This window comes from Mesoplodon densirostris, chromosome 3 (assembly GCF_025265405.1).
Source record: "Mesoplodon densirostris isolate mMesDen1 chromosome 3, mMesDen1 primary haplotype, whole genome shotgun sequence".
NCBI classification, from domain to species: Eukaryota; Metazoa; Chordata; class Mammalia; order Artiodactyla; family Ziphiidae; genus Mesoplodon; species Mesoplodon densirostris.
The window spans coordinates 85,358,902-85,377,271 of NC_082663.1; the positions used below are offsets into that span (position 1 = coordinate 85,358,902).

The 18,370-nt window shown below is 34.9% G+C and overlaps 1 protein-coding gene across 3 annotated transcripts in view; it reads left to right on the plus strand.

Annotated features, from left to right (window-relative positions):
* Window positions 1-13,724, plus strand: part of PPIP5K2 (diphosphoinositol pentakisphosphate kinase 2) — an 81,520-nt gene extending 67,796 nt beyond the window's left edge. For 2 of the 3 annotated variants that reach the window (XM_060093218.1, XM_060093219.1), the window contains 3 exons: window positions 4,316-4,456; window positions 7,594-7,719; window positions 12,005-13,724. In XM_060093218.1, the coding sequence (XP_059949201.1) occupies window positions 4,316-4,456; window positions 7,594-7,719; window positions 12,005-12,117 (380 nt within the window). In that variant the 3' untranslated portion in view covers window positions 12,118-13,724. Of the gene's footprint in view, window positions 1-635; window positions 699-4,315; window positions 4,457-7,593; window positions 7,720-12,004 lie in introns of all 3 variants that reach the window. The other variant, XM_060093217.1, reaches the window with a different exon arrangement.
* Window positions 13,725-18,370: the final 4,646 nt, after the last annotated feature.

Below are 18,370 nucleotides of genomic sequence, written 5' to 3' on the forward strand. Positions count from 1 at the left end.
TCTTTTAAATAGTTGATAAGCCATATTATAAAGAGTAAATCTTTCTTTGATCTTTTAAACGTTTGTTCATTATTAAACCTTATTTTATTTACTAGTATTGATCTAAATAAATAAAGTGAATGGAATGTTTATAAGTAGAAGAAAATATCATATTGGCAATATTTTTATAAGAATAAACATAAGATGAGAATATTTTAGGACCCCTAGTAGAAGGAAATCCTCTCATTACTGTTAATACACCTTAAATTATAGTATTCAGAACACCTCTTGAGGCTCACAGAAGCTTGCCCCTTTTGTTAATAGGAGTGTTTATTAGCCCTTTCTGAATTAGCTTTATTTGAAACTTTTTCTCATGTATCCACAAATTTATTTTACTCAGTAAAACATGGCTTTCCCAGAATTGCCAGCTCATCCTGCTTTTCTTTCTTTTGTATATTCTGTTAAACACTTTGCCTCTATCATCAAGCCATTTACTTCTTTTAACCAGTTTTTGGCTTATTTCCCTCTCTCATTGTCCCTTCTGCATGTCACCTAATTCTAACCTCCTTATATATTTGTTTTTCCTCCTCTTTTTTTAAGTGTCCTTCTTTTGGTAGCTGTTATGAATTTCAGGTACCTGTTTTTCTCTTTCTCAGACGCCACACGCGGTTCTGCTGTTAAAAGGTTTTCTATCTCATTTGCTCGACACCCAACCAATGGTACGTTTTGCTTTTATTTTAAAAGATAATCCCCTGCTTCATCCTTTTTTATTTTTCTTCTGTTTCAAAATATGTGGGGTATACAGTATCATTCATTTCTCAGTCCTTAATTTCAATTGGCATACAATTCTAACTTATTATTCACCCCAAATATTGATACTGTCTAGCTCCCTGTTTCATCTGTAATTTACACAATAATTTAGCACTACTCCTCAAACTTAAATGACCACAATGATGATGAGTTTTAATACTTAATTAGCACCTAAAAATTCCTTCTGATTTCTCAAGTGATCAATCTACGTAATTTAAAAAATACAATTAGTATTATTTATTTTCTTTTTAATTCTTAATAATTTTAATGTGTTTTTCTTTCTAGTTTATTTTCTTTTTTTTGAATTTTTGAATTTTATTTTATTTTTTATATAGCAGGTTCTTATTAGTTATCTATTTTATACATATTAGTATATATAGGTCAATCCCAATCTTCCAATTCTCCCAACCATGATCACATGGTTGTTTCATTGAGCTATTTAACAAAAATACAGAACCACACTTGTCAAATAGCCAAATGAGATGTGTCTTTGAAAACTTCTTGGGAACCAGGGGATGCAGGTTTCACTGTGTAACATTATTTATCCCTGGCTGTCTAAAGCAAAACCCAACTTGGTCTGGAGCACTCTGAAAACTTCATTCAGCATTCACTTTGTCCTCATGTGGCAATATGGTTTGCTGCTGTCGAGCAACCAATTTTGGGGGGGTACTATTGCTTTTTGTTAGAATTTGGAGGGCTCCTGATAGGAAGAAGACTAGGCTAAAAATCTAGACAACCAGTTCAATTAAATTCAGTTTTTGAGGCTGAACAGGAAGGTTTTGTGGCCATTATTTATAAGCTGAATTTTGCACTATTACAGCTTTCTTACATAGAGCTTTTTTCATGTGGGACAAGAGGGAATATTCACTAATCATTTTTAAATAACTCAGAATCAAAGAATTTAAAAGAAAACATACACGTTTTTGCTTTTATTCGGAATGAAGTTGTTTTTATCCATGCAATTTTTTTTTCTTTTTCTTTTTAATTGTAAGTAAGTTTTTCAAAAACTCAAGTCAGGTCTTTCAGAAACTATTATGAAGCTCAGGGATTGAACACAAGTTTATAGTCATTCTTCTCCTTCTGGATCCTTTAACAGCACACCTAAGTTAACAGTACACTAATACTTCTTGAAGGTGGAGTAAGAAGATCTAATCCTCAACAAGTGAAAATTTAGCCTTAAAGCTAAATAAGCTTTCCCTCCATTGTAGCTGTTTAAATGCTACTTTTTGAAGAAAAAGATCCTTATTTGATACAGCTGCAGCTTCTAAAGAACCCACATGCATAAGAACTTCTTAGAAGAAAAACCAAAGTCACAAGAAAAACCGAAGTCACAAGGAAAACCGAAGTCCCAAAATTCTGAAGAAGAGACATTGAAGATTTAAGACTGACTATAGTTTTTGTACAAAATGCTTATGTGTTTATAGCCAGTATTGCAAGTTTTATATAGGAGAAATCTTTGTTTACTGTAGCTTAAAAAAAAAAAGCTTTTGTTAAGTTTAACAGAAAATAGAGTAATTTTATATTCTTTTGGTTTAGACTTTTTAAAAAATGTGGATTTTCCACACATTGTGTGACTTGATGCATATAAAATGCATTCCTTTCAATTCTATAAATATTTCTTTTGGGTTTCAAACTTACTTTTTTATGCTGTGTTGTCTTATCTGTCCTATGAGTTGTCATTTGACTCTTTCTTTTTATTTTTATTTTCCTTAACTTCCATGTTTTTTCCATCTTAACACATATTATGGACTTACCCCTCCCCTTCATCTTTAGTTCAAAGAACATGGTGAAACAAGTATCTTCTGACAGTGCTTTACCTTATTTTCTGGGCCTCTGTGCAGAACACCTACACCTCTATAGGTGCTGGTCCGTTTCCTCTGTGGAATTTCTAGGCTCCAGTGGTATGTTTTTATAGCTTCTAAACATGACAGCAGGGTGGCTTTTTAAACTGCTGCGCTAACCCTTTCACTGTGCATTAAAGAAAAAGTTTACTAAGGATAGATGGAAAAAGATATAGTCCAAAGGGACTTGATTATATTGTCATTTGCCTGTTATGAAATCTAACAGGCAAGTGCAAGAAAATAGTTGTTACAAAAGACTTATAAACATTCTGACGAAAGGATAAAAAAGCCACAGTATTAAGTTTAGCGTAATGCATGGAAAGGGTTTGCGCTTATTTGCATGAATCTTGTACTTTTAAAGAAATGTAGTACTTGTGGAAGCCTAATTTCTTTAGTGCTTAACTTAGGTGCTTTAGCTGCTATTATGGTGTTATAGTTTTGTTTTGTTTTAAGTATATGTAATGTTCTGTCATGCTTTGGTTTGCACCTGAAAATCAAACATACCAGTTTTGTTAATCAAAGGATTTGTTGTTTTCATTGAAAGATAGATTCTCTTTTAACCAGAGTTTCCCTATTGCAACTAAGAATTAGACAGTTCTTGGGTCAGTATTTTCTCCCAAAATTAAATAAATATCAGTCAGTGTTAAAATGAGCACATGCCTATTGAAGCAGAGAGTTTTCCAGTCTATTTGAGTTTAGTTTTTACTTTTAAGTTAAGAATATTAGACTTTATGTAGAAACTAAACATTAAAAGTATTTCTTTTGGAGGAAAACTAGTTTAAATTTTTGAGAAAGTACATGCAGAAAGACTTGTTATTTTAGTTGTATATAAAAGCAATTTTAAAAGCCATTCAGTTGAATAAAGTTTAAATAAATAGGCAATATTTATAAAAACTGAATAACCTACGTCCTATTTGTTTAAAAAAACTGTATATTTAAGTGCTTTTGTTTCAGTGATGGTATTAATACGTATCTGCATGGTTTGTTTCATGAAATTTTTGTATTCCTGTGCCATTGTTGAATGCAAACATATTTGTATTTTGTATTGCTTTTTACTTGGCCTGACTTCACTCAGCTAGCAATTTCCAACAATAGAATTATTGTGTTAATTCAATAAAGGTAGGTGAAATATGTTTTGGAATTTTAATTTCAGCGTAAATGAATGGATGTTATTTTGGGGTCACACTAGAAAGTATTATTGGCCTTGTTATGACTAGAAAAGTATTTAAAATCACTCTTCACAAGTAATCGCTTAATCGTTTTTCAACAAGAAGTTACCTTTAGCATTCTGGCATCAGGGAGACATTATGGCATCAGCTTATTCACCTATCAAATAGACCTGATTCTAAAAAGTAAAAACTGAAAAATCTATATTTTTTTCTATTTATTATTCCCCCAGGTTTTTTTCTTTAAGTATTATTCTTAGATTTTACCAAAATACAGAATGAAATTGTGTGCATGCTGTACTATGTGGTTACATTTAAAATGAAATCTTTGTCACATCTTGATCCAACCCCATACTGCATAGCATCTGGTGTCATGACTTCAGAGATCTCATGTGTTTGCATGTGATAGATTGAAAAGACCTAAACTGTCTAGTTCTAAGCAATGGTCTTCTTCCTTTTTAATTAATGATTTTTAAGATATCCAACTCTTGTTTTTGCTTTTGTTTTTTTTCCCCTCAGGCTTTGAATTGTATTCGATGGTGCCATCTATTTGTCCTCTAGAAACTCTTCACAATGCCCTGTCTTTAAAGCAGGTGGATGAATTTCTTGCTTCCATTGCTTCTCCATCAAGTGAAGTTCCACAGAAGACCCCTGAAATTTGTAGGAAAATTATTATTATTATTTGATTTTTAGGCAATAAAGATTATCTGAATATAAAAATAATTATAAAAACATAAATTCAATAGTGATAGTAAATAGAATTTTAGGAGAGAAAGAGAAGAACATTATCTAGAATTCTTTGGTATAATATGTAGTGTACCAGGCTGTTGTCTTGACTCTTCCTCAAAGACTTTTTTTTTTTTTTTCCAGAAAGGGGGGAAAAATCTAAGACCCAGCAATAAAATCAGCAACATGTAATATAGAGTCATGGTCTTATTTTCACATTCCTATTGTATGTCATTTTATAATAAGCTTTTTAAAAATGACAAAACATCAGTCTATATTAACCTACACATGCCACATGCCCATCCCTTCACCACTTTTGATAAGCAGTCATATAGACTCAGAGCCCTTAAGTAAAGAGAGCAAATTAGGACAACAATTTTTTAAATTGTGTTCTGCAGATAATATTCTGAAGAGGTTAATTCCTCTGTGTAAAAAAAAAAGGGGGGGGGAGGGGTTTGTGGCTAAGTTTTGGAAACTTTATTATATCCCACCTCCCTTTAAAGAGGTGTAGTTTCATCAGCATATAAACAGCTAAGGTTCTTCTTTCTATAAAGAAAACTATATACCCACATTTTCCAGAACTTACTTGCTGAGAAAACACTTTTTTTTGGTAATGTATTTAAACATCATGTAGAACTATTCTGAGGGATTTCAGTTTGGGAAATGTTCAGGGCTACCTTTTTAGATGTGAGAAGTCAGCTGGCTGTTGTCATTTTCAGCTCTGTAGGATCCTTTGACACATTGGAATTTCCAGTTTAGGAAGCATTCATTCTGGAAGAGAATGCTCTGCTTAGAGTTAAGAGTCTTGCTAGTCCTAGTCATATCTTAGCAAAGGTACAAACTTTCTATGTATACCAGCTCCTTTTTGTAAGGAGAATGCTGTAAATATGTTTTTCCCAAGAATGAAATTGGAGGTCTTGGGATGAAAGCCACTTTCGTGTGTTGCTGTACTCTCTTCCCCTTCCTGGGGAACCACAATGTATTATTCTACAGAGTTCTATTCAGTGTATTCTGTCCAAACAGCGCCCCCTGCATTTTTGCCTTTCTCTCTCACATCTGGTGGTAGAGGTCAGCTTTTAACCATTAAGGGTAATGGAGAGGTATCTTGGTGTGAATGTTCTAAAATATTTCACTTTAGGAATGGTTTGGGGAAGTAGGTTTCAGTTTTAAATGTACATATGAATGTGTCTGATTCTGAGAATTGATAATACTCCAGATGAAATAACCTGCAAGCTATAAAGTCAAAGTCAGGAAACTGAAGGATGTTCTTCCTTTTATATTCTCTATTAGCTGATAGAATGGACAGTGCTGCTCCTCAGAACGCAGTAGAGAACCTGAATAAATAAATTCTCATTTTCTCTTTTACCCTTCTTTATACTTGACATTTCAGTGCTTCCCTGGGTCAGGGATTTATAATCTTAAAATAGAGATTAAAGAAAGACTGTAATTAGTAAATAAGAATTTAGGGTAGGCATTAATGCTGCTTTGAATTTAGAAGATCTTCAGTAAATGACTTAAAGGAAAAGTAGCAGTAATGACATCTGTTTTGGAAAGAGAATTTTGGTGGAATGTGTACAAAAAGATAATATTTGAATGTTTATGCTGTGGCATTGCTATCTTATGATGGCTTCATTTCTGTGGTTAGTGAATTCAGTTCCTCAGAGTATATTATTGAGGCATATTAATGAAATGAAGGATATTATATTCCTTTTCTAGTTCTCATTAACTCTTCTCTATATTATGGACACAAGTTGTACCACAACCCCTCTAGTTCTCTTAAAATTTCATTCCATTACTTACTAAGGGAACTAGATGAGAAAGTAAACATAGTTAATGCCGTTCATAGAGTTGGATAAACCTTAGAGTTAATCTAATTCATTGGTCTTCAAACTATATTCCCAAGAGCTTTAGGAAGTTCCGTGAGGAAGAGAAGGATGCTGAGTGATTAGGCCTGTGTCTTCTGTGGTTGCTTCAATCAGAGTCTCTGCTTTGATCTGTTTTATTTAAGATTTCATTTGAGAAAAGCTTACTGTTTTAAGAGAAAAACTTAGAGACACCACTGAGGAAATTAACCAGTTAGTGCTCAAGCAAGACTAAAACCCAGGTCTCCTAAAGTGTATGTTTTTTCCATTCTTTTTGATTAAAGAAAATAGGGTTCCAATTATGATGGAAGTATCTGAATCCTGTATTTTATAGTGTAACTGCAGAATAAATATTTAGTAATCACAATATATTTATGTAATTTATACTTAATTCCCTGGATTGTCAAGGAAGTAACATCATAATATAGAACTATACTGAATTTGTGGCATTCGTAACAAGGGAGAAGACACTGTTAATATCTGTCATTCACAGATTTTTTTCTCACCTAGGACAAAATTAATTTTGTGGTAACTAGTAGATAGCTTACAATGAGGCACTGACAGTATCAGGTTGGTGGAAAAGGTGTGAGAATACTAATTGGATAAGTTAGAGGTGGAAGTTATAATAAGATAAAAAATGCAAGCAGAAAAGAGCTAAGTAATGATGTGGTGCTTTATAGGATGTTTTAGGCACTTTTTAATCACTTGTGTATTATTTTATTAGTGGCTACTTTGATCTTCTGCCAGTGAAATTTATGTTCATTCACTGTAGGTATCAACCACCAAAGGCACATTTGCCATAATTGGCCCACATATTGATTTTTCAGAGACACAGTGTTTATTACTATCAGGTCCTCTTCCAAAATTGCAATAATAGGCAAATTGGTCTTTTGTTATCTCCTTAACTCCCTTTGTTTAGGAACCCAAAAGGTCATAACAATAGCTCCCCCACTCCAGCCTATCCTTTCCCAGAGGACTTCATACTTAAGAATTGTACCTACTTGTCCTTTTCACACCTCTCAATCTCCCCACCTTAATTAGAAAGAAAAAAAAATCTTTAAATTTCTTTTGCTTGAAGATAAATCTCATCTGGGTGATATAGGAAGACAATCTGATTTAATTATTTGTAATCTAGTTAGTTTAGATTTGATAGAATTGTCAGAAAATTATTGAATTACCATGTTGGGTTTGTTTGTTTGTTTTTTCCAGCCTCTTCAGCTTCACGTTCCAGTCCAATAATAAGAAGAAAAGTATCTTTAAATACATATACACCTGCAAAGATCCTCCCAATGCCAGCAGCTACCATAAAGAGTACTAAAGCAAGCAGCAAACCAGGTTAGGAGTGTGTGTGAATTTGTGGATTCAATATAGCAATTAGAGGAGTAATAATAGCTTGCTTTGTAGATGTAAAGATCTGTTTTTAACTAGGATCATTAGACTCTAGGAACTCTGTTATTGTAGCCTATTGACATATTTGGGGTTTTTTTCTCTGTTAATCATCCCCCCTTTCCCTCACATATATTAATAAAATATATTTCATACTCATACTTTTCTAAACGGATTTATGGACTGTCTTGTCTTCTGCTTTTCTCTTGAGCCAAGGCATCACTTTAGTCATTTTGTTTGAAACATTTTTTTTTCTCTTCCCCTAGAGTATTTTAATCTCTCCATTCTCAGTCTGGTGCTGTAACTACCAAATTCAACTATCTTTTATCAGCTTTTTTCTGTTTTTACTTGGCATATTTGATTGTGTTGTTGCCCATTACAGATGAAGAAAGTTGCAGAGAGGTTGTGACTTGTCCCTGTTCATGTAGCTAGTAGTCAGTAGACTTAAGACTTGAATACTCTTTGAATCATGGTACATTGTTCTCCATGTTTTAGATGCATAATAAATGTACCAAGTACACTAAAAAGGAATTATTCCATAGTTTATTGAGGCAGTGTTCTATAAGTATCCATTAGGTCAAGATTGTTGATAATGTTACTCAGATCTTCTGCGTATTTACCATTTTGGGGGATGGCAACACGTACAAGGGAGAGGAGGTTCTGATTGTTCTAGCAGTTGCTTAGAGAGCAGTTTCTACTCACAATTGTGAAATTGTCTGCTTCCCTCTTTAATTTGGTCAGTTTTTACTTTGTGAATTTTGAAACCCTGTTATTAGGTGCATATACATTTGATTGTTATGACTTCCTGATGTATTGCCCCAATATCATCATGAAATTTCCCTCTTTTATTTCTAGTAATGCTTTGTCTTAACGTTTATTTTATCTATTGTGAATTTAGCTACTTCAGCTTTCTTATGACTACTGTATGCATAGTATATATATATATTTAATTTATTTTATTGAAGTATAGTTGATTTACAATGTTGTGTTAATATCTGCTGTACAGCAAAGTGATTCAGTTTTATATATATATATATTTTTTCATATTCTTTTCCATTATGGTTTATTACAGGATATTGAATATAGTTCCCTGTGCTTTAATTTAAAGTAGGACCTTGTTGTTTATCCATTCTATATATAATAGTTTACATCTGCTAATCCCAAACTCCCAATCCATCCCTCCCCCACCCACCCTCCCCCTTGGCAATCACAGGTCTGTTCTCTATATCTGTGAGTCTGTTTCTGTTTCATAGATAAGTTCACTTATGTCATATTTTAGATTCCACATATAAGTGATATCATATGGTATTTGTCTTTCTGACTTACTTCACTTAGTGTGATAATCTCTAGGTCCATCCATGTTGCTGCAAATGGCATTATTTCATTCTTTTTGTGGCTGAGTAGTATTCCATTGTATATATATACCATATCTTCTTTATCCATTCATCTGTCGATGGACATTTAGGTTGTTTCTATGTCTTGGCTATTGTAAATAGTGCTGCTGTGAACATAGGGGTGCATGTATCTTTTTGAATTATAGTTTTTTCCAGATATATGCCCAGGAACAGGATTGCTGGATTATACGATAACTCTATTTTTAGTTTTTTGAGGAACCTCCAAACTGTTTTCCATAGTGGCTGCGCCAGTTACATTCCCACCAACAGTGTAGGAGGGTTCCCTTTCCTCCACACCCTCGCTAGCACTTGTTATTTGTAGACTTTTTAATGATGGCCATTCTGACCGGTGTGAGGTGGTACTTCATTGTAGTTTTGATTTGCATTTCTCTAATAATGAGCAATGATGAGCATCTTTTCATTTGCCTATTGGTCATCTGTATGTCTTCTTTGAAGAAATGACTATTTAGGTCTTCATGAATGTGTATATTTTTTTTAACCAAACTGTCTTCATATTTGAGGGGATCTTTTTTAGACAGCATATATTTGGCTTTTTAAAAAGGCCATTCTAACAGTATGTGCCTTATAGTTAGTGTTTATAGTCCATTAACATTTAATGTAATTATTGATATGGTTGAGTTAGGTCTACTCTTTTATTACATTTTCTGTTTATTCCTTCTGATTATTATTCCCTTATTCTTTCCTTCCTGTTTTTTTATTAATTCAATATTTTTTAGAATTTCATTTTAACTTATCTGTTGGCTTTTTTAGCTATATCTTTTTGCATTATTCTCTTATTGGTAGCAGTAAATACACATTTCTGGCTTTTCATGGTCTACTTCGAGTCAATTTTGTGCCACTTAACATAAAATGTAGAAACCTTCCAACTGTATAGGTGTGTTTACCCTCCCTTCTTCCCATCTTTTATACACAGTTTCCCATATGTGTTACTTCCACATGTATTATAAAGGCTACAGTACACTGTTATGTTATTTGATTTAAAGAGTCATATGTATTTTAAAGAAATTTAAAAGAGAAAGAAGTCTTTAATTATCCACATATTTGCTACTTTTAATGTTCTTTATTTCTTCTTTTAAGTGTTTGTTTCCATCTGGTTTCATTTCCCTTCAACCTGAATCTATTTACCATTTCTTATACTTCAGATCTGTTACTATATCTGAAAAAAAATCTTTATTTTACCTTCATTCTTGAAAGGTAGTTTTGCTAGACAGAGAATTTGGGAAGAAAGTTTTTTCTTTCAGCATTTTAAGGATGTTGTTCCACTATCTTGTCATTCCCCTTGTTTCTGATGAGAAGTCTTTGTTAATTTGAATTGGTTGTTCCTATGTATGCAATGGGTTAATGGATTATTTTTCTCTGCCTGCTTTCAGTGTTTTCCCTTTATCTTTGGTTCTCAGAAGTCTGACTACGGCATGCTTAGGACTTTTTTTTTTTTTTTGGTAATAAAATCCTGGTTGATAGTCACTTTAACCTGTCATCTCTATTCTGCTGTTAAACCCATCCAGTGAAATTTTATTTCATATATTTCTTCTTTAGTTTTAGACACTTGTTTTGATGATTCTTTGTAGTATTTTTTCCTTCAGAGATTTCCTATATTTTTATTCATTATAAGCATATTTTCCTTTGTTCTTGAGCATAGTTAAAATAGTTGCTTTAAAATTCTTATCTATTAATCTGGCTGATCTCAGGATTGGTCTCATAAATTTTCTCATTCCCAAGAAGGAAGGTTTATTTCCTGTTTTTCATATACTAAGTAATTTTGGATTGTATCCTAGACAAATGCTGGACTCTGTTGTTTCTCTTACGTTCCTCCAAAGAGTATTGGGTTGTTTTTAAAGCAAAGAGTTAACCTTGGCTGAACTCAGATTGCAAACCTATGTATTCTGATGTGACTGACAGGTCAAATTTCACTTCACTTCTTTTAGCCTGAGCCAGACTTCTTAGGAGCTTACTCTGCTCAAGTCACACACTTGATCAGGGTTTACACAAAGATTTGGGATTCCCCACTGGACTTCCAAGCAGCGATTTTTGCCCCAATACTTTTCTTCTGGTTCTTCATGCTAGTAGGACTGAGTTTTATGTTGTAGTTTTAGCCATTCCACATGGGGCAGACTGGATCCTGTCCTTAAGCCTAAAGCTTTTTTAAAAAGGGCACGGGGGACTAACTCCATGTTGTTCCCTTCTTCCAAATATTGATTCTTTTCTAGTATATGCCTGCTTTTGTTCACTCTTCAATGTCTTCAGGTAGTTGTTTTTTTCATATTTTATCCTGCGCTTATACTTGTTACCTGCAGGAGGAGGATTGGTCTGGCAGGAACTTACCCATCCATACAAAAGTGTAACCTGGCTTAGATCTAACTTTTTGATAACTCATTGGGGCTTGATGTTGGTTTGGATATAAAAGGATGATTCCCAAGTCAAGAATGTTTCTAGTTCTCTAATCTTTCAGCTTTTTAGATAGTGGTAATATAGGAGATACTGAAGAAAATAGATGTTTATAGGGAAAATGATGAGTTCAGTTTTAAACATGGTAAGTTTATATTTCCTGTCAACTATCTATATAGAGGTTTGTAGTAGGATGTACAGGATATACAGATCTTGAGGTAAGGGAAAAGGCCTGGGCCAGAAGTATAAATTTGAAGGTCGTTAGGACATTAGATGTTAATTTAAAATGATGCAATAAATTAGTTTTCCAGGAAGAATGCAGGGAAAAAGAGAAGTTTGTTTTATGTTATTTGAACTTCTGTTGATTGTTTTGTATTACCTGAACTTGGATTGCTTGTGAAAATCTAAACAGTAGTTTTTCTTTTTATGTATAGCTCCCAGCGGACCTTCTAGTATGGTTGTTCCCAATACCTCATCTCGGAAAAAGGGTGTGAGTAGCAAAACAGAAATGCATGAACACAAAAAAAACACTGCGAAAAAAAAATGAAATCTTCTTAGCAGAAGCTGGAACTCATTATACTTATAAAAAATCACGTGTTCAGTAGAAAGAGACACAGAATAAACCTTGACTGAAAAGTATCAAAGCAAGTAATTTGTGTCTCCTTATACATCTCTATATTAATTTAAAGATATATGACATCTAGAGAATTCTTTGTATATATTCAGGTAAGGCCTTTGCCATGATCTGGAAATGTTTAAAACAATGTTTATAGCATTTTATGTGTAGCAAAACTTATGGTGATAAAGGTCTTTTGTTCTGAATGTGATGTTTACCATGTGCCTATGGTAAAGAAGAGGAATGGGAAAGCCCAGACGGCCTGTGCCAATGTCACACAGTAATGCTGTTCGCTGAAGAACCTATGAGGTGGCCTCTGTACACGTTTTCACTTTCACAGGGTCACATCTGGGCTGCAAAAACCTATAGCTTGAAATTTGATGGCCATACTGGGGACTTTTAAAAAGCATATTTCCAAAGAGATTTCATTGACCATATAGATTAGAAACCTTTTTTTCCCCAATTGTTATGATTACATATATGCTGCAATATTTAATAACTGGAGTATTGGCATATGGGTTATTTTTTCAATCTATGCTTTGAATTTTTATTGTGTATTATTTAAAATATTACATATGCAGCTGGGATAACTATACCTTTTTGCACATAAATTTGTATATTAATTTGTAGAAAATATTTTCTTTATATATTTCCTTACCATAAGGTGCTTTTGTTCGTCAGGACAATTTTTCTTTGTATATTGGCAAGAAAGACATCTTTAGAGTTTCTTTTTAAGATATAGTTGACAAATTTATAAATGTTAGTTATTTTCAGAGTTCTTTTTAGATCTAAAAAACTGAGTTCCAGAATGGAGGTAATCAATGTAAGAAGAGTATCTGAATTCCATTGTTAGTAGATATTATGTATAGCACCTATTTTTACCATTTCCATTCTTATCTCTAGAATATCAGTTGATCTCACTAAGATAACTTAAAGATTGAGCATTTGAAATACATGGTCATTTCAAATGATTAGATTTTGAAGGGAAATTGAGATTATTGCATTGTGATTTCATCTATGATGTGAAAAAATATTTATTATCCTTGGTGCTTACTTTCCCCTGATGCACAAATAATTATTGTATAAACCACTTGAAATGACTTAAACTGTAAACCAAACAGTACATCCTGATAAGAATTGCATTCATTGCCAGTTAGGTAACTTAAATTGCTAAAGCTTTAGTTTGAGGCTTATGTTTAGAAAAATTATTGAATTCTCGTATGAATGCAGCTATCAAAATCCTTCAGTAGAGACTCTCCTAACCTTCAATTATCATATATGAATTGACTTTAGAAAATAAGCATAGTACGTGTTCATTTTAAAAGGTACCAGATGCAAAAGTCACAAATATATACAATTCTATAAGTTCATATATTTCACATGAATGTAAATGTATTACATGGAGACATGTCTTGTAAACAGTTGAATGTACCTAAGCTTTCTGTATGTGAAAATGTGGTTAATGTGCTCATTGTCAGAGTAAAGAAACTACTTTTATTTTTTAAGTGGAACTGAATTAAAAGATTTTATTTCTAGAATCAGAGGATGGCTTAAATGGCAAGTTATTTTTTATTCTTTTCTTTGACCCTTTACTTTTAACTTTCAAAGTAGAATGAGGAAATGCATTTTAATATTAAACAATGCTCATCTTAGATATTAGATAAAATTTCTTAGTATTGGCCATAGCTATCACAATAGAAACTAACTAGAAAGTTCAGTACAAGTCACATTTTTACATTGATATACAAGAACTATGATTTCACTGTAGTTGCCAAACTTGGTAATAACTGCTGTGTAGACAGGACAGTTTTATTTGCAAGAACCTTAGATTCATTTTCCAAAACAAACAAAAAGAAATTATAGTTATCACCATTCAACGGAAGTTTGACTGAAGCATCTGTTTCTCACTTGATTCTATCCCCGTAAAGTGTGTTTTTTGTTTGTTTTAAATACTAGAAGATATTTCTTCTCATAGCTAATCCTCCATCCAGCAAAGAGATGAGAAAGCCCAGCTTGAGGTACTGTTCAGTTATCCTGGCATGTTAGTCTTCATAGTGCATTATTCAATCTTTTCCCCTTAAAAACCCTGCATATGAACTCAAACCTAATTTTTGCCCTTGAAGTCCAGTGCCAGCAGGCTCTGCTGCTCTGGTTCTAATGAGTTTTTGTAGTCCATTCTTAACTACTAGAAAATGTTTTGGGGGTGTTGTACAGTCTTGGGTTATGGAGAAAAGTATGCTGAACACTTTATATCATGTTTCCTTTGAGTAGGAAATGGATGCAGAAATTAGACAGTAAATGAACAGAGAACATGTGGCAGTATGCTTAATATATACATACCTAGAGCAAGAGGGTGATAGATGGCAATTATGAGAGAAAAGTTAAATGATAGTTCTTCTTCAAGAACTCTCTTGTTAAAACTCTTTAGACAAAGGAAGGGTTTTTTGATCAAGGTCACCTAGATTTTTCTCCAGGTTCTGTTGACTCTGATCTACCCTGCACTTCCACTATTATTTATTTCCATGCCAGTTTGAACTAAGATTTTACTTTTTGTCTTGTGTTCATACTTTGGTAAAAAGTTCTCAATCTTTACTTGTGTGCTTATCAAAGTTTGCCTTACGTAGAGCATTCATTAGTTTTCTGTCAGTTTACTCTTGCCTTATTTTATTTTATTTTTTTTGCGGTATGTGGGCCTCTCACTGTTGTGGCCCCTCCCATTGCGGAGCACAAGCTCCGGACGCACAGGCCCAGCGGCCATGGCTCACGGGCCCAGCCGCTCCGCGGCATGTGGGATCCTCCCAGACCGGGGCACGAACCCGTGTCCCCTGCATCAGCAGGCGGACTCTCAACCACTGCGCCACCAGGGAAGCCCTACCCTTGCCTTATTATCTGGACAGTGTAGGCAGCCATACTATTCTTGATCAGGTTGGGATCACTTCTGTGATGGCCCAGCAGTTCCCTCTCTAGCCTCTCTCTAATTCTCTTTCTCTGTATTTGTGGTGCTACCACAAATAGCAGCATTCTTGCCCGTGGGAACAATTTTTACATTCCTTCTGAAGGAGTCCCTTGTGATAAGGAGTCCAAGTAGAAACAGCTGTCCCTTTGTATGGAATCCTGGGTACCAAACTATTGGCATGTGAAGTTTTCTTTACATGGGTCAATTTTTGTGGAAGATCTAGTCTCTATTTTCAGAGAAGGGAGGACTATACAAAACCTCTTTATTGTTTTATACTATATATATACTATATCCTGATTAAAGATATTATTTAGATTTTCTTTTTTTTTTTTTTTGCGGTATGTGGGCCTCTCACTGTTGTGGCCTCTCCCGTTGCGGAGCACAGGCTCCGGATGCGCAGGCCCAGCGGCCATGGCTCACGGGCCCAGCCGCTCCGCGGCATATGGGATCCTCCCAGACCGGGGCACGAACCCGTATCCCCTGCATCGGCAGGTGGACTCTTAACCACTGCGCCACCAGGGAGGCCCTATTTAGATTTTCTATAGCCTTTTCCTTTGGTCCACATGCTTAGTCATGACTTGAGAGAGAGGTAAGTTAAACTCTCCACTTACAGATTACTGTTAAGTTCTCCTCTTATTATCTGTGGTTTTTACTTTACTTTTTTCTGTACAGTACGTGGCTGTTTTCTGTTGCAAATGAATTCACAACTGTTAAATTTCCATTGTGGGTTTTACCTTTACCATTATAACAATATTTTTTTCCTCATTGGATGCTTTTGAAATGTCAGATATTAAGATTATGACCTGTTTACTTTGGCTTGCATTTGCCTGATATACCCTTATTCATCCTTTTATTTTTTATAGTGTCAATTTATTTAGGTATTTTATTTTAATTTACTATATAGTGGGTTTTGCTTTGTGATTTTATTTTAGTATCTTATTTCATTTATTAGTATAGTCTAATCATATTTATTTATATGTAATATATCTTTGCTTTTACTTATGTTTTGTTTTTATTGCATATTTAGTTTATCTTTTTGTAAAAGAATACCTTTCATTGCAAGTAGGAAAAACTCCAGTTGAAATTAACTTAAAATCATAAGGAAATTCACTGTTAAACATTTCTGAAGGTCCAAAGATGGTGAGCTTCAGCCACAGTTCTATCAGTCATGTCATCAAGGGCCCAGGTTCTCTTCCTGTTTTCTCTAGCATAGAATAAACTTTATCCCAAAGTTGTTTTCCGTCATGTTCACAAGATGGTTGCCAGTGGCTTCATGTTGCCTTGTTCATGTCCAACACAACAGAAATTGAGGGAAATTCTCCTTCAACCATGGAATAGTAAGTCATCTTCTTCAGTGTGATTGGGCTAACTTATTTGGTTATTTATCCACTTTCTGGATGAATAACATTCACCCAGAGAATTCTATGAACTTATTGGCCCTAGAGCTGGTGATGGGGTCAGATTTCCCCAAAAGCCTCAGCAGTGTTTGTATTTTGGACCAGTTAATTCATTGTGGGAGGCTGTTATGTGCGTTGTAGGATGTTTAGCAGTATCCCTGCACCGAGCTGGAAGGGTTTTAAGACAGTGAGCCAAAATGAAAGTAACAATCAAGTCTTTATTTACTTACTGTGATAAGCAAGAGGCAAAAAGGAAAGTAGGAAAACAGTGCCCACTCCTCACTGTTCCAAACCCCCACTCCCCATAGAATGGCACTGAGCAAGGGTCAATCAAATGACAGGTAGTACAGGTGGAGGAAATTGTCTTACTGCTGAGGAGCCTGGAATAAAAGGTTCCTGCCATTTTATGAACCAAGGGGACTAGAGGAAAGGCTATGAGTGAAAAAACTGAGTCATAGTGGAGAAAAGTGTCTTGGTCAAGGCCCGCCCCATAAGGAGGTCTCAGTGGAGAGATCTAAAATGTGTCTCAGCCAAGGTCTCCTGATAAGGAGGCCTGTGAATGGAGGTGCCTGGGCTAGGAATGCAGATATGCACATGAGCATGCAGGCACAGAGGTTATTGATTATAACTCCCTTGGAAGACTATATGTGGGAAGGGCAGCTTTTCCCCATGAATCCTGTCAGGCAAAGCCTCTGTAATTGCGTATGATAAGGTCTGAAATGTCACATACAGGATTTTGGCCTGGAGCCAGTCACGTCATCCTGGCCTCCACCCTAAATGTCAGTAGCATCCTCCCCGAAATTGTTAGAGTCAACATATCCAGACACGATCAGATGTCCCCTGGAGGGGCAGAATCACCTTCAGTTAAGAAACAGTGCCCTAGAGCCCATGACAGTATGAAGAAAGGATGGATATATGACACAAATTAGGGTTCTGATAGGAGGGAGAGGTAGGGGGATGGATAACGAATAAGTAATCAATATAAACTGTACACTATCAATTATATTATCCATGTTTGCTATAGTTTCTTTGGTTCCACTAATAGTTTTCTTTTTTTTTTCTTTTTTTTTTTTTTTTGCGGTACGCGGGCCTCTCACCGCTGCGGCCTCTCCCGTTGCGGAGCACAGGCTCCGGACGCGCAGGCCCAGCGGCCATGGCCCACAGGCCCAGCCGCTCCGCGGCATGTGGGATCCTCCCGGACCGGGGCATGAACCCGCGTCCCCTGCATCGGCAGGCGGACTCCCAACCACTGCGCCACCAGGGAAGCCCTAATAGTTTTCTTTTTAACTATAATTTTGAATTATACATTTAATTTTTTAGGTGCTACTCACTCCCTGCTATGAGCAATGTCCGATTAGTATACTTCCTTCTACCTTTTCTCTACTTCACAATTTTGGTTGATTTCCTTAGTTCTTCCTGTGTTTAACTTTTATAAATATTTTTATGCCTATTACATGCTTATCAATTTAAATGTTGTATTTTGAACGCCTGGTTAATCAAGATGAAGAAATCATTTCACCTTATCTCTTCTTTGCCTTCTCTTAGTTTCACTTATTTCCTCTGTATTCTTTCTGGTGTGACCTTATTTCTGGGATGTCTTTATTTTTTCTCTTTCTTTCCTGAACTTTGTTAGCTCATATTGCATTGCCTTTGGTTGTTTTGCCAGGTGGTTTCTGATCACGTGTATATCTGGATGAACTTTTCACTTCCTTAAATTTTTTGAATTTTGATGGTATGTTTGGTCACATATTTTGTATGCTCAGCGAATTCATTTTCTCTGTTGAATGGTTTTATCTGCTGTTTGTCCTGTTCCTTTCCTCCTTTTCTTGGA